This window comes from Citrus sinensis, chromosome 3 (assembly GCF_022201045.2).
Source record: "Citrus sinensis cultivar Valencia sweet orange chromosome 3, DVS_A1.0, whole genome shotgun sequence".
Lineage (NCBI taxonomy): Eukaryota > Viridiplantae > Streptophyta > Magnoliopsida > Sapindales > Rutaceae > Citrus > Citrus sinensis.
Genome location: NC_068558.1, coordinates 39,186,558 through 39,209,520, shown reverse-complemented (window position 1 = coordinate 39,209,520; position 22,963 = coordinate 39,186,558). Strand labels below are relative to the sequence as shown.

At 34.2% G+C, this 22,963-nt stretch overlaps 1 protein-coding gene and 1 pseudogene across 1 annotated transcript; both read left to right on the top strand.

Moving 5' to 3' along the window:
• Positions 1-1,367: 1,367 nt before the first annotated feature.
• Positions 1,368-3,264, top strand: LOC102615608 (cytochrome P450 71A1). Its single transcript, XM_006478862.4, has 2 exons — positions 1,368-2,437; positions 2,544-3,264. The coding sequence occupies exons 1-2, from the start codon at positions 1,529-1,531 to the stop codon at positions 3,162-3,164; spliced, it is 1,530 nt and encodes a 509-aa protein (XP_006478925.2). The 5' UTR covers positions 1,368-1,528; the 3' UTR covers positions 3,165-3,264.
• Positions 3,265-14,301: 11,037 nt separating this feature from the next.
• Positions 14,302-22,699, top strand: LOC102610901 (6,7,8-trihydroxycoumarin synthase-like; annotated as a pseudogene).
• The last annotated feature ends 264 nt before the right edge of the window (positions 22,700-22,963 follow it).

Sequence of the window (22,963 nt, the reverse complement as noted above, 5' to 3'; positions counted from 1 at the left end):
ATATTTTGTCATTTTTGTTTAGGTTCTGAGTTTACTTGCCTAATTGAAGAAGGATTATAAGTAGTCTAGCATGAGTAGGGTCGTAATCTCAACAATTTAATCAATTATTATTAATAAAATCATCTCATTTTTGTTTTTGAAGTTATCTATTCAAATCTCTCTTTATAGAGTCCTTTGGACAAAAAAGTCATGCCGTCATTTAATGTTGCTAAAATGTGATTTATCTGCTTATTAATTCGAGTCGATCTTTAATTACTAAAACGATAACTAATGTATATCATGTCAATGTATTGAAAATGTTTTAATGATTGATGAGGTGTCTTTGTTTCGCTTCCTTTATCCGACTATGTCAGTTGTATTATAAAAATGAAATCTCATTTTAAATAACCTTGGTTTCAACCAGTTTAGAATAGGATGTTGTGTAATTATTATTCTTTTTGTATCGGGAGTCCTTATTAGGCATTTGAGACTTAAGATTTCTAATGCAAAACGGAAGCAAAAGAATAGCAACACACGAATTCTCAAAGAGAATTTTTTAATGATAACCAACAGTCTCACAACTATATGTTTAACCTCTTTTTTATACTAAAGTACTAACATGTGAATTTGAATTACTTTAAGATAGTAAAATTCTAGTTTCCGAAATAAAAAATAAAACTTAAATATGAAAATATAAAAATTTATAAAAAATCCGAAAAGTAAAAAAATATCTTCTGATTATGATTTGATTGAGGCCCCAAATGAAAAATTGCGATTTGATTGAGGCCCAAAATGAAAAATCTTGTGGATGATTTATGATCCATTATGGATAATCAGTAATTTTTCATGTTTTGTTTTTTTAGAACTTGAAAATAATATTTTAATTACAAACCCTACGAAGACATTTATAGCTCATGATATGACCCAAAGGCACAAATGTCATCATCTGCATCAATTTCGTCTCGGTAGCCCATTATTTGTTTTGGAAAAACCCTAAAAATATATGGCTCAAATGGGGAAGCGCTTAAAAAATTAATCCTAGCCGGCTGTAACTTGATCGCGAAAGGAAAACACAACAGAAGAACTTTGTGCATGATGACAGGTTAATGTCGAAAACTTGGAAGTTTTCTCGATTAATAAAATATGGGCATGGCTTACAAAAGGGGCCTACTTACCAATTATTAAATCCAAGTGGCCATGAAAGGATAAGCATTGACCATTGACACAGATAAATCAATAATTAATATCATGACTAAATTAAGATCTCCTAGCGCGCAAAATATCATTTCATGGCTGACCTCAAATGTATAATAGTGTCACAACAATAATGCAGCATTGGAATTTTCGAAGGCAAGATATACGTGGATATTAAATCTTTGTCGAACTTATCAAATCTGTTATATATGTTTCGTTTTGCAAACCTCACACAATATAAAAGGACCTCACAAGACTACCAACAGAGAGCCCTCCCATTTATACTTTTATATTACTGAATTGCGTTTTGTTTCCTTATTCATAGAGGTTCTCTATTATTATCGCAGTAGGGATAATGGCTTTACTTATCGTCATGATCATCCTTCTGTGTCCCCCAATCTTCCTCTTCTTTGTTTTACGAAGACACATAACCTCAAGGCATGCTTCGTCGCTACCACCTGGTCCCAAGGGCCTTCCTTTTATAGGAAACTTACATCAGTTTGACGTCTCAAAGCCTCATGTGTCATTTTGGGAACTATCTAAAAAATATGGTCCTCTCATGTCATTGCGTCTTGGTTTTGTGCCGACCCTAGTTGTTTCCTCAGCCAAAATGGCTAAGGAGACTTTAAAAGCCCATGATCTTCAATTCTCTGGCAGGCCAGCTTTGGTAGCAACACAAAGGCTAACTTATAATGGCTTGGAATTGGTATTTTCACCGTATGGTGCGTATTGGAGAGAGATTAGAAAAATATGTGTCATTCATCTCTTTAACTCTATTAGAGCACAAAATTTTCGACCCATTAGAGAAGATGAAGTTTCGAGAATGATTGAATCCATATCAAAATCAGCTGCTGCTTCTAAACAAGTCAACTTAAGTGAGATAATTATGTCTCTTTCGTGCAACACCATTTGTAGACTTGGTTTTGGCAAGAGATCTGATGATAACGATGAGGCAACAAGTGAAAGAAGTAGACTCCATGCATTGCTTAGAGAAATTCAAGCCTTGTCTATAGCCTTTTTTGTTACGGATTATTTTCCTTTTATGGGTTGGATTGATAAACTCACTGGAATGATGCGTCGCCTGGAAAATAACTTCCAAGAATCTGATAGATTCTACCAAGAACTCATCGACGAGCATTTAGATCCAAAAAGAACAAAAGCAGATATGCAGCAGGAGGATTTAATTGATGTTTTACTTCAAATTCGAAAACATCGTGGGTTCAAAGTTGACCTAACTTTGGATCACATCAAAGCAGTGCTCATGGTATGTAATTGACAGCATGTCTATTTATGTGTATAATTAATCTAATATAATTTTTTGCTTTAGATAATTTATCCGTATGTACATATATATGTTGTTTGCTTTGCAGGACATATTCGTTGCTGGAACAGACACGAGCGCGGCGACTATGGTTTGGACCATGACCTACCTAATGAAGTATCCTAGAGTGATGAAAAAGGTTCAAGAAGAAATTAGATCTTTGGTTGGCGGCAACAAAAGCTTTGTCGATGAAGATGATGTTCAAGAACTACACTATCTTAAAGCTGTAGTGAAAGAGGCTATGAGATTGCAACCGCCAGTTCCCTTACTAGTCCCCAGAGAAACAACTGAAAAGTGCATAGTAGACGGGTATGAAATTCCGGCTAAAACAATTGTTTACGTAAATGCATGGGCAATAGGAAGAGATCCTGAAGCTTGGGAGAATCCTGAGGAATTTAATCCTGAGAGATTTATTGATCGTTCTATTGACTTTAAAGGGCAAAACTTTGAGTTTATACCATTTGGTGCTGGCAGAAGAATTTGTCCTGGAATGCATTTGGGAATTGCAACTGTGGATCTTGCACTTGCCAATCTTCTTTACAAATTTGATTGGGAAATGCCTCCAGGAATGAAGAAGCAAGATTTGGACTTTGATTCTCTGCCCGGAACTACCGTGCATAAGAAGAATTTTCTTGTTCTTCTGGCTAAGTACCATGAGTATGTGAATTAAGGAATCTCCTTTGATGGATAAGGCATTTTCCTTTTTTCCCCCTTAATTATGTGTAATGAATGGTGATGTCTGTGTGAATAATATTCTAGGCTTTTTTTAACTTCTTCTATTGTTCTCTCTAGAGTAAAAAATGTATATACGAGCACAAAAATAACCTCTAACAATATTATTCATTTTCTTCTGTCATACTCCGCCTATGAGATCAGCTTGACGACCTGCTTCCTGCATTGCCACGGAGCTCAACTTGTTAAATTAAGTGATCTATAATTGCCATTTCAATAAGTTATCTGCGTGGTGAGTCACATGACAAAGACTTTACTAGTAGATCAAGTCCTTTTCCCGACCTGTAAATGAATATACGTACTGACAAAAATGTGAATGGAACATGACTAAAACTCCATTCTGCCTAATTTTATCATTTTCTGCTCATTTTTTCAACTTTCACTAGTAAGATCACTACATTAACTATATTTTTTGTACTCAGTCTGTGAAGAGTAAAAAACCAAAAAAAAAAAAAAATTTGATAGATTTCCGTTGTTAGCATCTAGAGTGTCATTATAAGTATATTTATTTATAATCTCACTAGATTTCAGATAGTATGCATCTGTAGATTGTTAACAATTTCTTTTCAACAAAAAATCCACAATGAAAGGGTATAATTGTAATTTATGAAATTAATGAGGTTTGTGTGACTATTTAAGAAATTAAAAGGATCCGTGTTGACTATTTAAACAAAACCTTAGGAGTGTGCGTGACTTCTCCCCAAATACTAAAATAATGTACTGTTGTTATTCTTACATGAGAGTCCTTATCGGTTACTTGGGTTTTAGGGTTTCAAGTCCATTGATCTATAATGTCACATTGGTGCATTGGTTTTTTATGGGTTCAGGTTGTGGAAAAACCAGAGTACAACAATTATTATCACTAATGAAAATTTTATCACTTTGTCGATTTTTGGGGAAGTGGTATGAAGAAGATGACGAAGCAAGTCAAAGAAGTAGATTCCATATGCATTAATGCTTAAAGAAACTCAAGCCTTGTTTGTAAGCTTTTTTTGTAACAGATTATTTTCCTTTTAGGGGTTGGAAAGAGAAAAAGAAAAAAAGAGATGAAGTTGTGTAAACCTGCAGCCTCATAAGCTGATGCATGCTAATCCCCCGTGCTCTTCAATTCAAAAGATTTTGATATCTGAAAATCAAAATGAACAATAACAAGTAAACCCATTTAACTTTTCGATATTAAATAATACTTTTTGAGAATGCATATAGATTTATAAAACAAACTTATGCACATAGTCCCTGTATTATCATTAATCTTATATAGTATACACATTCTTGACGAAAAATCTTCTTGCCTATTCATAAAAATATTTATGACTAAACATCATTAGTTGAGAGATAAACATCATTAGTTGAGAGATCTTTTTTTTTTTTTCGGTTACAAAAATATAATGAACATATCAATATATCGATGATATAAATATAGACAAAAAATTTGATCCATCCCACTAGACTTTTTAATTTCATCACCACTTTTAAACTTTAGAAACATATAGTTAATGCATAACAATCAAAATTTTGAATTCATACTTGAGGTTTTAAAACCACATAGCTCATAGTATGAGTAATTTAAAGGATCCTAACATTTGAATCCTAACTTAAGTTCCAATTAATATATCATTTATTTTTTGAATAATAAAATAGAGTAATAAGTAATTTTACATTTATCATCCAATAAATAAGTAATACATGACATTAGAACTCAAGTTGGGATTCAAATATTGGATCTCAATACATCGTAGTAATAATAAACAATAGAAATAATAAGATGATTTATTATAATTCCAACATATGGACAAGATCTTCCATCGTGAGACACAACTAATGAAAAAAATAAAAAAAATTAATGGTTGTTGAATTAACTAAGAAAAGACGAATTTGTCTATATACATTTTTCAAGATTTAATTAATTAGAGGTCACACGTACTTGATTTCAATTCGAGATCTATTAATTATCAATACTCCCATATTTCTAAAGGATTGAGTAATGATATAATTAATTAGAATTCAGAAAATTATAAAGGATTTGTACACAGAGGAGTTTATTCACTTTTTCTTGACGGAAAATTTTTAATTTTTTCCTTTATTTAGTGTTATTGGATCATGAGTGTAATGATTTTTTTTTCTTGTAATAAGGTTTATTTCGGCTTGCAAATATATAATCATCTATTATTAATTTTTAAAACATATATCCAATTACTCAACTAGAACATGTGGTAATTTATTTCAAGTACAACTCTGTCGAAGTGCTAGAACAAATCCAATTCAAATTTGATAGTTTAATTTATAATTTGAAAAATAACATAAATTAATTAAGAATATAGATTCAATTTATTTTTATTTTTAATTTTTTTGTTATTGTCTACTATAGTTTATGGTTTATTTATTATGGTCCTCATTGACATTATTAGCTTTTTAAATTTTACCGATTTAATGTTATAGCACACTGAATTTTATGGTTTTTGTTTTTGCTTCATCATTTTTTGGGGGGTTAATTTTAATGGACGCTCAATTGTGTACTGCCATTTGTTACATTTACCCCCTCGAAAAGTCATCAACGAAAACATAACCATTATAATTTTCATTAAATTCACCGTTGGCCGCAGTTTTGACCATAGAATGTACCATTATATGCTTAGATCATAAAATTACGAAAATATCCATTTTAACAGGGAATGACTAAAGTACCAATTAATATAATTCATAACTTTAAGCCGAATTAAGAAGTTGATTTCCAATTAAATCGCTGCGTCAAAGCAAATTAGAAAAGCTTAATCAAGCCTACACGTGAAGATTTAAAACAAGCAAAATCAAATTAAATACATTTTCATTATTAAATGCCCGTTTGAGATTACTTTTAAAAAACTCAAAGTAATTTTAAAAAGTTAAAAGTTAATATTAGAGTTTGGTAATTTTTTTTAAATATTTATGAAAAAATCATTCTATCTTATAGTAAATTTTAAAAAGTAGAGAAATGATAACTTTTCAAAATATGAATTTAAGAATTAGTTTTGTATGTAATACAATTATGTCTATATCCTCACATATGTTATAAAAATCTAAAACTATACTCATTCAATTAGGAAATAAAATCATTTAATTTAAAATATTAATATCATTATCAATTATATGGAGATAAAATAAAAAAATTATTATATTTATTAATTATTACACATACACAATAAAAAATATTATATATACATGTTTATAAATGTATAAATAATTATTTAACATGTGTCCATTTCAGTCATTTGTAATTTCATATTTTTGCAATAGTTTAACAATAAGTTTTATAAAATACATATAACTGCTTTTAAAACTTAAAGCACTTTTATAAATAAATTTTACTAAATGTTTCAATGATTCTTTTCACAATTGCTTATTTTTATAGCACAACTAATAATAATTATTTTAAAAGCTATAACATTACTAAACTGGCATTGAGATATAACAATTATGATTTATGTGTTTTTGCTCTGTGTAATGGATGTCATGGATTATGTGGCAGACAAATATGTATTAACATGATTTGTGCTGTTTTATTAGAATTTCCATAGAACTTAAAGAACCTTAGCATACTTAATCCGTATAGAGATATAGTGGGTTAATATGTGCGGGTATTTTTTTAATATTACTTGAGAGATGATATTGAATAGGTTATGGAAATTCTCTGTTAATGTGAGTAATAATTTTTAATGGCATAGATGAACAATTAAATTGAATTGGTTATGTTGAAGTTGGATGTCCTTATATTTTAACCTCTTGGTGATTTCTATTAATGCTTGCATCTTTGTTTAATTTTTACTTGTTTTATTTTATTTTAGGTTTTAGACTAAATTGTCATTAATCGATTCTTCGAATTAATTAGAGTTCGAATAATTTTGGTAACAATACGATTGAGACCGACATCTACATATTTGACTTTACAAATTGAGTTTGACATGTAAATATTTGATTTTTTTCTTTTTTTAAGTTTCCATCACCAATCATATTTTCTCAATATTGAAAACTAGGACGAGTGCTAGGTTGGATATTCTTCTCTTCTTTTTATCATTTTTAAGCTTCGAAGTCCTATCACACTTTCTCGATCATGAAAACAAGGGACTTATGCTAGGTTTGGATACTTCATGTGAACCAACTACCCATGTTAGAAAGATATGTGAGTTTTAAGGGAATAAAGATGTCTGCCTCTTGAGGGATATTTAAACAGAAAATGGACATCAAGAGAAGAGGGTAATATAAGGTGAAAAAACAAGACAAAGAAAGTAAACTAATGCTTAAACTTTCCTATGATAATTGGATAGTATTATGCATTACATTTTGAGTGTGATTTCTTTATCAATGAAAGATCCCTTTATACTAAAGATATGACATTAGTATTAGAGGATTCTTGTTGGAACCCCATCGGTGAACCCTGACCATATTCTATGAATGGTAGGTTGAGAAATTCGTGTTCAACTTGCAATATAGGTTTATTTTATTATGTTTTCTACACCAAAACAAACTCAGTTGTTGAGGTTGTTTTTTGGCATCAACAGTTATCAAATCTTTTTTTTTTTTGTAAAACTCACAATAATTTGTATATATAATATGCTGAAAAAGAAATTTAATTATTGAAATTTTGATCACTGTTGAGTTTTTTTTTTTTTAATCCAAGTTGTCAAATTTGTTTTGTTTAGCAAAACTCACAAGTGTTGGGAAAGGGACTCACACAAGTAGTTGAAAATTAAGCAGAAACAAAACTCTTTCCTTCTTTGTGTGATTAAAATAGGAGGTGAATCACAAATAAATAGACAGGAAAATAAACTAACAAAATCCAAAGAAAAATCAACTACAAGAGACATATTTTTTACGTGGAAATCCCAAAGCGGAAAAATCACGAGATCGTAGTCCGATAAAATCTTTCACTATTTTAATGGGATTACAACACAAATTGTTCTGTAGATAACACTAGAGACTAACAACATCAAAAATCTCAATATTCTTGCCTTAAAATAATAGCCTAATATAGATCTCTCTAACGAGTGGGTATCTCAAATAATAGCCAACGAGAGGATAAAATAAAAATCAAGACCAGTAAGATTGTAGAGGGCGATGCCAGGAATTTACCCTCAAAATTTAGAAAAAAACGGAGTTAATTTTACCTTCCAATCGTCCAATTAAAAATTGAAATCCTAGCCCCCAAATCTAATCTCACACCATTTTTCTCTCTTTTGTCTTTTATTCACTTGTCTTTTTGTGATATCACAAATTAAGTCAGCCGCTTGCCTTTCAAAGCCAAATTTCATGGCAATTTTCATCCAAGTCCAAATCTTAATGTTAATTATACATCAAGTAAGCCTTTTTGGACTTTGGGGTTTTGGGCCTCCAAATGAGATGGACTCAACCAATCTTTCCCCCCTAGATCATTTGAGGGGCACCACCGAGCCTGCTTTCTGCATATGGCTTTTCAGCTTCTCATGGGGCAATGGCTTTGTTATCATATTTAACCCATTCTCTGTTGTGTGTATCTTCTCAAATTGCAACTGTTTCTTCTCAAATACGTCTCGTATCCAATGATATCTCATATCAATATGCTTAGATTTCGAATAGTATGTCGAATTCTTTGCCAAGTGAATGACATTCTGGTTGTCGTAATATACAACAAAGCTGTCTTATTTTACACTCAACTCTTGTAGGAAATTCTTCATCCACAAGGTTTCTTTGCAACATTCAGTGATTGCAATATACTTGCTTATGTGGTAGACAGAGCAACACATTGCTGAAGTTTGGATTGCCATGAGACTACTCCTCCTGCAAAGGTGAGCAAATATCCGAATAGGAATTTTCTAGAATCCAAATCTCTTGCCATATCTGCATCCGTGTACACTTATAATACATGTTTGTCACCACCAAAACATAAACATGCCTTGGAATTGCCTCTGAGATATCTGAAAATCCATTTCACTACTATCTAGTGTTCTTTGCTTGGATTGGAGAGAAACCGCTGACTACACTAACTGCATGAGCAATATTTGGTCTTGTCCAAACCATAGTGTACATCAAACTACCAACAACTGAAGCATAAGGAACTCATCTCATCTCTTGCTTCTCTTTCTCACTTGTAGGATAATGCTCGGAACTAACCTTGAAATGTCCCGCAAGTGGAGAACAAACAGATTTCTCCTTACTTATGTTAAATCTTTCAAGAATTCTTTCAACATATGCTTCTTGAGATTATGGATGGCAAAAAGAGGGCTTGGGCCTAGGCTTTTGAGCATGAGGGTCTGGGCCGGGCTCAGGCTTTATATATTTTTAATTTTTTTAAAATTATTATAAATTTGATATAAATTAATGATCAACAAGTTATTATAATCATAGATAAATTAAATAAAATGAATATTTCAAAGTAAAATAATAAATAAAGCAAATAAAAGCTTATAAATTTAATTTTCTTTAATACTGGATTCTCTAAGTTAAATATTCTCTTAATTAATTAACATAAAAGAGAGAATTTAGTATCATAATTTTAACTTTTTTGAATCATTATTGATTTATAAATTAAGAATTTAAGTTTTCTTTTTTTTAAAGTTACTTTTCAATTTTAATTATATTATTCTAATTTATAATTTTTTTTAAAATAGTGGTCCTGGGTCTGGCCCAGGCTTTTTTTCTTAACCCCTTGTCCAGGCTCTCAGGTGTGAGGGCCGAGCTTTTTTGCCTTACTCATCTCATCTCTTGCTTCTCTTTCTCACTTGTAGGATAATGCTCGGAACTAACCTTGAAATGGCCCGCAAGTGGAGAACAAACAGATTTCGCCTTGCTTATGTTAAATCTTTCAAGAATTCTTTCAACATATGCTTCTTGAGATTACGGATGGCAAAAAGAGGGCTTGGGCCTAGGATTGAGCATGAGGGCCTAGGCCGGGCTCAGGCTTTATATATTTTTAATTTTTTTTAAATTATTATAAATTTGATATAAATTAATGAACAACAAGTTATTATAATCATAGATAAATTAAATAAAATGAATATTTCAAAGTAAAATAGTAAATAAAGCAAATAAAAGCTTATAAATTTAATTTTCTTTAATACTGGATTCTCTAATTTAAATACTCTCTTAATTAATTAACATAAAAGAGAGAATTTAGTATCATAATTTTAGCTTTTTTGAATTATTATTGATCTCTTAATTAATTAACATAAAAGAGAGAATTTAGTATCATAATTTTAGCTTTTTTGAATCATTATTGATTTATAAATTAAGAATTTAAGTTTTCTTTTTTTTAAAGTTACTTTTCAATTTTAATTATATTATTCTAATTTATAAATTTTTTAAAATTGTTGGCCTGGGTCTGGCCCAGGTTTTTTTTCTTGACCCATTGTCCAGGCTCTCATGTGTGAGGGCCGAGCTTTTTTGCCCACCTTACTTGAGATAACTATAACTTCTTAAATTTTCTATCGCGGAAAATTTTCATGCCAAGAATTTATTTCACCTTTCCCAAGTCCTTCATTGCAAAAGACTTGCTAAGCTCTTTCTTTAAATTGTCAATCTTATTAGCATCCTGACTAACAATCAACATGTCATCCACATAAAGCAGAAGAATGATAAAATCATTATCACCAAACTTCTTCACAAAAACGCAATGATCACATATAGTCTTGTAGAAGTCATGATTCTCCATAAAAGAATCAAACTTCTTGTACCACTGTGTTGGTGCTTGTTTCAGCCCATACAAACTTTTCTTCAACTTGCACACAAGTTCTTTTTTGCCTCTAATACTGAACCCTTCAGGTTGCTCCATGTATATTTCCGCTTTTAAGTCACTGTGTATGAAAGCTATCTTTATATCAAGATGTTTAATCTCCAAATTCAAGCTAGTTGCTAATCCCAGAACATCTTGGATAGAAGACATCTTCACCACAGGAAAAAATATTTCTTCAAAATCAACATCTTTCTTCTGACTGAAACCTTTCACAACCAATCTAGTCTTGTATCGCTGTTGTGAGTTATTTTAAGTCTTTAATTTGTAAACCCATTTAATTTTTCAGTGCCCTTTTTCCCTTAGGAACCTTTACTAAGTCATAAGTGTGGTTTTCATTCAAGAATTTTATATTCTCTTGTATGGCTTTAACCAACTCATTTTTATGCTGGTAAGACATGGCTTCTTTAAAACATTCCGACTCTCCTCCATCTGTAAGTATACATACTCATGTGAAGGATATCTAGTGGAAAGTTATTGTTCTCTGGTTAATCTCCTTAATTCTAGTTCAACTAGTAGTACAGGTGGTTTTAGAGGTGCTTACTCAACTGGTTTTTCCAGACCATCATTATTATCCTCTCCAGCTTTCCCATAATCATCATGAATTGCAAGTGGAGAAACTGAAGTTAGGATAATAGGAATCTCTGGAGATGACTGAGACTCATCACTCTTCTCTGCATCACCAACTATTTGATTTTCAAGGAACACAACATCTCTACTTCTGATTAATTTCTTTGCCATTGGATCCTATAATTTATGCCCAAATTCTTCATGCCCAAATTCTTCATACCCACAACCTAAGAAAATGCATTCCTTGGCTTTATCATCAAGTTTCGATCTTTTATATTTAGGTATGTAAATATATGATTTGCAACTAAACATTCTCATGTGTTTATAAGAAACGTCTTTCTCGATCCAAACTCTCTTAGGTTCATCGCTATCTAATGGAGCTGAAGGAGAAAGGTTAATCAAGTCAATTACAGTACGCATAGCCTCTGCTCAGAAAGATTTAGGAAGCTTAGCATCGAAAAGCATACACCGGACCCTATCTTCAATTGTTTTGTTCATCCTTTCTACAACACCACTCTGCTGCGGGGTTTTTGGTACAGTTTTCTCAAGCCTGATTCCATGGGATATCCAATACTATTCAAATAGTCCTCTATACTCACATTCATTATCTACCCTGACACATTTTAATTTTCTTCATGTCACTCTCTCAATATAAGCATGGAAGAACTTAAACATATCAAGCACCTAGTTTTTAGATTTCAAAGAAAAAGCTCACATTTTTCTAGAACAGACATCAATAAAAGTCATAAAATAAAGTGCACCTCTTATTGATCTACTTTGCATAATGCAAATATCAATGTGAAACAAATTAAATATTTGCGACATTCTAGATGGAGAAAAGCTTTTAAAAGCTACTTTGTGTGTCTTTCCAACTAAGCAATGAACATAAGTCTTAAGGAACATACCTGCGAAGCTGGGTAGAAATCATTTTCTAGCAAGAGTTCCTAATCATTTCTCACCAATGTAACCAAGTTTTTTATGCACGTCTCAATTTCAAAATCTTTTACAGTCACATTCACATATTTTTTCTTGATCTTGACTTCTATCACTGGTATGACAAATGAGATTTACAGAGCTCTCATCATAAACAATACCCATATCACCATCATCTATGACTTTAATGTTCTCTTTGTCATTTTTCTAAGCTATCATCTTTTTCTTTCGTCTGTTCTCTTTTCCACAATATACACTCCCTTTTTAACGTGACCCATTTTCTAACAATGAAAGCACTTTATGTTTCTCCTCTATGACTTAGATCTGTCTCTAGGGTTATCATTGTTCTGCTGGCAGGAATTTCTGCTTTGGCTTCTCCCCCGCATTTTTTGTTTTTGTGAAACAAATACATCTGACTTAGAGAGAACTGCTTCAACACTCTTTCTTCTAGATTCTTCATTTCGCAGCCTATCTATAACCATATCTAAGGTTAATTTTTTGTTCAGAGCTGAATTATTCACTAACACCACTAATATTTCCTAACTGTCAGATAAAGAACTAAGCAACAACAATGCTTGTAACTCATCATCTAAAATAATTTTCATAGTAGTCAATTGATCAACTAAGCCCTGAAACTCACTAGTGCGTTCAGTTATACTGTGCCCCTCATTGTATTTCGAGTTAACAAGCTTTTTCATCAGATTAGCTTTATTCTGTGTTGTCGGCTGCTCATAAATCGTCTCTAATTTTCTCCAAAGAACATCAGCCCTAGATTCCTTCGCGACGTGGTGGTACACACTCTGATTAATCGATGACCTAATAGTACCCACAACCTTCTTATTTAATTGCTCAAATTTCTTATCTAAATCGGCGGGTCTAGCTTATTCGCCTTTAATGGGTTCATGTAAGTTTTTCATGTACATAAAATTTTTCATCCTAGATTTCCAAATACCATAATTCTATGACTTTAATTTAATCATGCATGCAGATGACTCCTCCATCTCAACCATATAAGTAATAAAAAAACACAACCTGATACTCTGATACCACTATGTTGGGAAAGGAACTCACACAAGCAGTTGAAAATTAAGCGGAAACAAAACTTTTTTTCTTTTTGTGTGATTAAAATAGGAATGTGTACCACAAATAAATAGGCAGAAAAATAAACCAACCACAAGAGACATATTTTTTACATGGAAATCCCAAAGCGGGAAAAACCGCGGGATTGTAGTCTGATAAAATCTTTCACTAGTTTAATGGGATTACAGTACAAATTCTTCTCTAGATGACACTAGAGACTAACAACATCAAGATTCTCAATATTCTTGCTTACAGTAACAACCTAATATTTGCCTCTTTAACAAGTGAGTATTTCAAATAATAGCCAACGAAAGGATAAAATAAAAATAAAGACCAATAGGATTGTAGAGGGCGATACCATGAATTTACCCTCAAAATTTGGGAGAAAACAGAGTTAATTTCGCCTTCCGATCATGTAATCAAATATTAAAATCCTAGCTCCCAAATCTAATCTCACGCCACTGTTCTCTCTCTCGTCTTTTCTTCACTCGTCTTTTTGCGATATCACAAATTAGGTAAGCTGCTTGCTTTTTAAAGCCAAATTTTATGGCAATTTTCATGCAAGTTTAAACCTTAATATTAATCATACATCAAACAAATATTTTTGGACCTTATGCTTTTGGGCACCAAATGAGATAAACTCAATAACAAGAATACAAAACAAAAAGAGAGCCCTCTGATAATATTTATTAACTTGCATTTTGTTTCCTTATTTATAGAGGTTTAGTCACTTCAGTAGGGAGCATAAACGATAATGGCTTTACTTGTGATCATCATCATTCTGTGTCTCCCAATCTTCCTCTTCTTGTTTTCCGTAAACACTTATCATAAAAATAATAAAAAAAAGATTAAAATACCTCCTCGCCCTCATGGCCTACCCTTTATCGGTAACGTACACCAGTTTGATTTCTCAAAGCCTCAAGTGTTATTATGGGAACTATCTAAAATATATGGCCCTTTTATTTCATTGCATCTTGGTGTTGTGCCAATTATAGTTGTTTCCTCAGCAGAAATGGCTAAAGAGACTTCGAAAACCCATGATATTCAATTCTGTAGTTGGCTAGCAAGTCTAGCATCATAAAAGCTATCTTATAATGGCTTGGACTTGGTATTTTCACCCTATGGTGAGTACTGGATAGAGATAAGAAAATTATGTGGCAGTTACCTCTTTAACCCTAGCAGAGCACAAAGTTTTCGACCCATTAGAGAAGATGAAGTTTCGAGAATGATTGAATACATATTAAAATCAGCTGCTTCTAAACAAGTCAACTTAAGTGGGATAATGAGGTCTCTTGCAAGCAACATTATTTGTAGAATTGGTTTTGGCAAGAGGCATGGTAACGAATATGAAGCAATAAGTGGAAGAAGTAGATTCCTTACATTTTTTACTGAAATTCAAGCCTCGCCTGTAGGCTTTTTTGTGACAGATTATTTTCCTTTCATGGGCTGGATTGATAAACTCAGAGGAATGATGCGTCGACTCGAAATTTGCTTTCAAAAAGATGATAGATTCTATTAAGAACTCAATGACGAGCATAAGGATCCAAACATAACTGTAAAGTAACCAGTGAAAGCAATTCAGAGACTTTGAAACGACTTGAGAAAGTGCGTTTCGGTGTGTAAACTAAAGCCAAGTGAAACGATGTCAAGGAATGTCGTTTTATTTAAGTGAAACACCTGAGACGCACGTGAATGGTTCGAATGAAAGAAGCCGTTAAAGTCGTTGATGAAGCATGGCTTGCACGTGAGCATCTGGGATTAGTTTCCAGGAAGTTATCAGCAACTGAAAGGAGCTGATTCTGGTGCAGATAGCTGGCTACGATTTATGAGTATAAAATGGGGGTTAGTCCTGGGTTTAAGCGCATGTAATTTCCATGAGATACCATATGTAATTCTCTGTAATCTTGAGTTCATTCAATAAAAGCCTGAAGTCTTGTTCCTCCGTGGATGTAAGCTAAGTGTGTTAGCTGAATCACGTTAAAACTTTTCTGTTCTTTATTCTTTCGTTTATTTCGATTCTTTAATTCTTAAACCATTGATTGTTTTGTTCAGTAGAAGTTCTTGGTTAAATCTTTTTCAAGTCATCTATAGTCTAGCATCTAGGAATCTGATCTTGGATCTTGGGCAGAAGCTGAAGGTGTTTGAGCAACTGAGTGCCCTTCAGGTTCTATAATTGGTATCAGAGCAGGGTTTCTTTAATCAGATTCTAGTATGGCTCACCCTAAGATTGATCTGGAGAAGTTTACAAGCAAGAACGACTTTAATATGTGGAAAGTAAAGATGGAGGCTCTACTGATAACTCAAGGACTGGGAGATGCCTTAGAACCAGTCACCAAGAAAGAGGGAATGGAAGCTTCATCATCACTAACACCTCAACAGGCTACTGATATAGATAAAAGGGCAAAAAGCACAATAATCTTGAGTCTTGGAGACTCTGTTATTAGAGAAGTTGCCAAAAAAAAGACAGTGGCTGATCTGTGGGCAAAACTGAAAACCATCTATATGACAAAGTCTCTCACCAACAGACTTCATATCAAGAAAAGGATGTTTTCTCTAAAGATGGCAGAGGGATCCTCTCTTGATGATCATATAGATGAATTCAATAGAGTGTGTGACACCCTAGAGACAATTGATGAAAGCCTCAGTGATGAAAGTAAAGCTCTGCTCTTGGTAAGTTCATTACCACAATCATACTCTAACTTTGTGGATGCCCTAATGTATGAGAGGCAGACATTGTCCCTGGATGAGGTAAAGGCAGTCTTAAATACTAGAGGGCTGCAACAAAAGTCTGTGAGTATAGAAAGTGGAGTTGGGTTAACAGTAAAGGGGAAGTTTGAAAAGAATAAGAATACAACAAAGAATCAGAAGCAGTCCAAATCCAAGACCAAGCCAAATGATCTGAAATGTTTCCATTGTCATAAGGAAGGACATTTCAAGAAGGATTGCCCAGACTTAAAGAACAAGAATAAGGAGAAAGTTGGGAATGCAGCTACAGCTGAAGAAGAAGAAGATGGCTATGAGTCAGCAGGTGTGTGTGTTGCCACTGAGGATAAGCAAAAGGGTAAGTGGATTCTTGACTCTGGTTGCACATTTCATATGAGTCCATATAAGGGACTATCAAGACTTTGATGGAGGAAGAGTAATGATGGGTAATAATTCAGTGTGTAAAGTCATTTGGATTGGTATAATTCATCTTAAGCTGCATGATGGGTCTATAAAAGAAATCAGACAAGTTAGGCATGTTCCAGAATTTAAAAGGAATTTGATTTCTTTAGGAATGATAAATCAAATGGGATGTAGCATTAAGCTTGAATCAGGTGAGTTGAAGATTCTTAATGGATCCACACTGGTTATGAAAGGGACCAGAAAGAATGGGGTTTATGTTTTAGATGGGGCGTCTGTAACAGGGGTCTCTAATGCCATTGAAAGCACTAATATAGATAAAATTGCACTATGGCACTTAAGACTTGGGCATATGAGTATTAAAGGTCTGAAAGAACTTAATAAGCAAGGTGTTCTAGGGAATGATAAGATTGGAGAGCTAGTGTTCTGTGAAGAATGTATCCTAGGTAAATCCACTAGGAATAGCTTCAAGAAATCTATACATAAGACCTCTGAGATTTTGCAATATATACATTCAGATCTATGGGGGCATTCTCAGGTTCCATCCCTAGGTGGAAATAGATATTTTATGACCATGATAGATGACTACTCTAGAAGAGTGTGGGTGTATGTGCTGAAAAGTAAAGATCAGGTGTTTGGGAAATTTAAAGAGTGGAAAGCACTGGTAGAGAATCAAACCGAGAAAAAGGTTAAGAAACTAAGGACAGACAATGACCTTGAGTATTGTAATCAAGAGTTTGACAGTTTCTGTGCAAATGAGGGGATTGCTAGACACAGAACAGTAAGGTTAACCCCACAGCAAAATGGCCTAGCTGAAAGGATGAACAGGACTTTAATGGACAAAGTCAGATGTATGATGATACAGTCCCAACTTCCTAAAGGGCTATGGGCAGAAACCTTACTAACAGCCTGCATCTTGGTGAACCTTAGCCCATCTGCTGCAATTGACTTTAAAACACCATTAGAAAAGTGGTCTGGAAAACCTGGTAACTATACAGAGCTTAAAGCTTTTGGATGTGATGCTTATGCACATGTAAAGCAAGGAAAGTTATCTCCAAGAGCTTTGAAAGGGAAGTTTATAGGGTATCCAGAGGGTGTAAAAGGCTACAAGTTATGGTGCACTGACCTATCCCCACCAAGGTGCATCATCAGTAGGGATGTGATCTTCAATGAAGAAACTGTGCTCAAGAAAAAACTACAAGAAACTGGTACTGAACCTCAGACTAAAACTCCAGAGAGTATACAGTTTGAGGTGGAGCATCCAAATCTGAAGTCCTCACAAGAAGCTGCAGATTCTGATAGAAATGAAAATGACAGTAATGGAAACAATGAGCCACAATCACAACAGCACACTCAAACCCAACTTAGAGACTATCACCTGGTCAGAGATAGAGAGAGAAGACAGATAAGACCTCCACAGAGATATGGTTATGCAGACCTCATTGCATATGCACTGGCAGCATCACATGAGGTTGAGGAAGATGAGCCAACAAGCTACAGAGAGGCTATGAAGAGTTCATATAAATCAGAGTGGCAGAGGGCTATGGAAGATGAAATGGACTCACTATACAAGAACAATACCTGGGAATTGGTAAAGAAACCTGACAAAAGAAGGATTGTGGGGTGCAAATGGATTTTCAAGGTAAAAGAAGGGCTGACAGCTGATGAGCCTAGGAGATTCAAAGCTAGGTTAGTAGCAAATTGATATACACAGAAGGAAGGAGTTGATTTTAAGGAAGTCTTCTCTCCAGTGGTCAGACATGTTTCTATAAGAGTTTTGTTAGCTCTAACAGCTGTATATGACATGGAGCTTGATCAACTTGATGTCAAAACAACCTTTTTACATGGGAGACTAGAGGAGGAGATTTTAATGACTCAACCTGAAGGTTTTGTAAGCTCTGAATACCCTGACCATGTGTGCTTGCTGAAGAAGTCATTATATGGCTTGAAGCAGTCCCCAAGGCAATGGTACCTCAGGTTTGATGAATTCATGGTTTCACATGGATTCATGAGGTGCAATTTCGATTGTTGTGTATACTATAAGCAAATAGATTCAGATCATTGTTGTGCAAATTTTAATGTACTCGCAAGCGCACGAATCTATTGTAGTATAGACTAATGGTGACGAGTGTCGATCCCACGAGGAGGTGGATTTTAATTATATATAGAATTAATTTTGTAAATGGGTAGTTGGATTTATGGGGGAAATGATTTGGAATATGCTAATACTTAAATTAAAATGGCGAGAATAAATTCTAAAATTGGAATTGCAATAGAGAGAATAAATTGAAGAGAAAATCTATTAAATTGACGTACTTGGGTATCTGGATCCGTATCAACATGCATCATGGGCTAAATAATCCGTATTAATGCCAATTAAATCATGAGGGGGGAATCCACACCTCATGAACCACGCTCTAATCAATATGGTGCTAAGGGCTTATCGTGCCAAATAATAATAACCTTATACTAGAGAGCCGGTGTAACCAAGGCGGTATCTAGACAAGATTAGTATTATTTGTCGACGAGAAGTCAAAACATCCACAAAAATTAGAGGGGAAGAGAAAGTAAATTTACCAAATTAAGCCCATGACACATGTTGAGACTTCACCTTCAACCCAAGCTTGAAAGAAAATTAGCCACTCATAATTGAACTAGGGGCAAAATGGAAATTTATTAAAATACGAAGAAAATACAAGATGGAGAAGGAATTACAGAAAATGGATCCCAAAAATGGATTCAGAGATATCAAATTAGGGGGGGGAGGCCCCCTTTTTATAGATACATGGAGTAAATCATGGCCATCGGATTAAAAACAGTTTGGACGCTCAGGATTGCGCCACGTCATCAGTCAACAGTCCACGTTTGACCACGCGGATGAACAGTAACACGGTTTGACCCGACTTTGAACAGTAACGCGGTTTGACCCGGATGAACAGTAACGCGGTTTGGTTGAAAATAATCCTGTGTGATGCATGCACCGTACGCGAGATTTTTCGTCCACTGATATGCTGCCACGTCACCATCAACAGTACATAAGAATTTTAGTCCAACAGGATCGTGACACCTCATCAGTCAATGCCACATCATCGGTCAATGCCACGTCATCATCCGTCTATGTGAACAGTAACATATACAGTACCGTACACGTGAATAGTACCGTACATGTGAATAGTGCCATTTTTCCTTTTATGCTCCTCCTAAGGTTTTCGACCGTCCTGAGTTCAAAAGTGATGTCCGTTTTGCCGTCTGATCTCTCCTTTATTGTGAAATGACTATAATGCCCCTAAAATACATAAAATACTTAATTAAAATAAAACACATGTAATTAAATCACAAGAAGGTTAAATATATAAAAGTAAGGGTTGTTAGTAAGACTTAAAATGTAAAATGACGGTTTTCTCCTTTATAAATATGCATTTTCTAATACTCAACAATCATCACATATACTTGCTACTATATGTTGATGATATGTTGATTGCTTGTAAAGTGAGGGAAGAAGTTGAAGCTTTAAAACAGATGCTGAACTCTGAGTTTGATATGAAGGATCTGGGTCATGCCAAGAAGATTTTGGGAATGGAAATCACAAGGGACAGAAGGAAGGGAACTATGTTTTTGTCTCAGAAGAAGTACTTGGAAAAAGTACTTAATACCTTTGGAATGAGCAACTGTAAACCAGTGATAACACCCCTGGCCTCACATTTTAAACTCTCAAACCAGCAATGTCCAAAGTCAAGTGAAGAAAGGCAAGAGATGTCTAAGGTACCCTATGCCAATGCAGTAGGGTGTATGATGTATGCAATGGTCCTCACAAGACCAGATATTTCACATGCTCTAAGCTTGATAAGCAGGTATATGGCTTCACCTGGAAAAGAGCATTGGAAGGCAGCTAAATGGGTGCTGAGATACCTGAATGAAACTTTGGAGTTTGGGTTGCTATATGGAAAGAATCAAGAGACAAATGAAGCTGGTTTATGGGGCTATGTTGACTCTGATTATGCTGGAGATCTGGACAGAAGGAGATCACAAACTGGATACATGTTCATGTTGAATGGATGTCTGATAAGCTGGAAAGCAAGCTTGCAACATGTAATGGCTTTATCAACTACAGAGGTTGAGTATACTGCAGCCTCAGAAGCTGTCAAGGAGGCTTTATGGCTTAAAGGCTTAATCAGTGAGTTAGGAATACCTCAGAAGGTTGTTGATATCCACTGTGACAGCTCAAGTGCCATTTACTTGAGCAGAAATCCAGCTCATCATGAGAAGACCAAGCATATCAACATTAAATTGCATTTCATAAGGAATGTAATATCAAAAGGAGTTGTAAAGATGGTAAAAATACATACCAGCAACAATCCTGCAGATATGCTTACAAAGGTGGTACCCTCAGCTAAGTTCAAGACCTACTTGGACATAGCTGAAATATGCAGTTTGTAACTTGCATGAATTTGAGGAGAAAGACTGACAGGGATGAATTGTTTCAAGGTGGAGATTTGTAAAGTAACCAGTGAAAGCAACTCAGAGACTTTGAAACGACTTGAGAAAGTGCGTTTCGGTTTGTAAACTAAAGCCAAGTGAAACGATGTCAAGGAATGTCGTTTTATTTAAGTGAAACACCTGAGACGCACGTGAATGGTTCGAATGAAAGAAGCCGTTAAAGTCGTTGATGAAGCATGGCTTGCACGTGAGCATCTGGGATTAGTTTCTAGGAAGTTATCAGCAACTGAAAGGAGCTGATTCTAGTACAGATAGCTGGCTACGATTTATGAGTATAAAAGGGGGGTTCCTCCTGGGTTTAAGCGCATGTAATTTCCATGAGATACCATATGTAATTCTCTGTAATCTTGAGTTCATTCAATAAAAGCCTGAAGTCTTGTTCCTCCGTGGATGTAAGCTAAGTGTGTTAGCTGAACCACGTTAAAACTTTTCTGTTCTTTATTCTTTCGTTTATTTCGATTCTTTGATTCTTAAACCATTGATTGTTTTGTTCAGTAGAAGTTCTTGGTTAAATCTTTTTCAAGTCATCTATAGTCTAGCATCTAGGAATCTGATCTTGGATCTTAGGCAGAAGCTGAAGGTGTTTGAGCAACTGAGTGCCCTTCAGGTTCTACAATAACAAAAGCAGAGCTGCAGCAAGAGGATATAGTTGATGTTTTACTTCAAGTACAAAAAGATATGGGTTCAAAGTTGAGCTAACTTTGGATCACATATATAAGTAGTTTTGTATATAATTGATTTAATATAATTTTGTTGCTTTAAATAATACACACGCGCACACATATCCCACAGAGACACCCATATATGTGCTATTTGCTTTGCAAACGGCTCGACTGTGGTTTGGGCCATGACCTACCTCATGATGCATCCTAGAGCAATGAAAAAAGTTCAAGAAGAAATTAGATCTTTGATTGGCTGCAAAGGCTTTGTAGATGAAGTTGATCTTCAAGAAGTAAAATATCTTAAAGCTGTACTAAAGGGGACTTTGAGATTGCAATCACCAATTCCCTTACTAGTACCCAAAGAAATAATGGAAAAGTGCTTAATAGACGGGTATGAAATTCGAGTTAAAACACTTGTTTACGTAAAGGCATGGGCGATAGGAAGAGATCCTGAAGCTTGGGAGAATCCTGAGGAATGTAATCCCGAGAGATTTATTGATTGTTCTATTGACTATAAAGAGCAAAACTTAGAGTTCATACCATTTGGTGCTGGCAGAAGAATTTGTATCCTGGAATGCATTTGGGAACTGCAAATGCGGATCTTGCAATTGCTAATCGTCTTTACAAATTTGATTGGGAAATACCGCCTGGAATGAAGAACCAAGATTTGGACTTTGATTATCTGCCCGGAATTGCCATGCACAAGAAGAATTTTCTTTTTCTTCAGGCTAAGTATCATGAGTAGATACATGTTACATCATATCCAGTAATAAGGTTTCTCTCTCTTTCTTGTTATGTGAAAGAATGCCTGATGTCTATATGAATAATGATCCATGCTTGTGAATGAATGCTGGTGTCTATATGAAAATAATCTGCGCTTTTTTCTTTCTCTCTCCACTGTGTATATATGTACACAAAAAAAAAAAAAAAACAACACGAACAATCTTATTCATTTTGATAAACAATAATTACACACATGGTGCGCCTCATAAATTATTTAACGCCTCATAAATAGAGCTGAAGTTGTAAACCTATCGTCTCATAAGCTGCTGCAAGCCAATCCACTGTGATGTTCAATTCAAAACATTTTGAGATCTGAAAATCAAAATGAACAATATCAAAAGTAGGCCTATT

Excerpts from the sequence above, each read along its gene's own strand:
- LOC102615608 (XM_006478862.4), top strand. The coding sequence starts at position 1,529 with ATGGCTTTACTTATCGTCATGATCATCCTTCTGTGTCCCCCAATCTTC. Across the intron at positions 2,438-2,543 it reads ACATCAAAGCAGTGCTCATG|GACATATTCGTTGCTGGAAC; the intron begins GTATGTAATTGA and ends TTTGCTTTGCAG.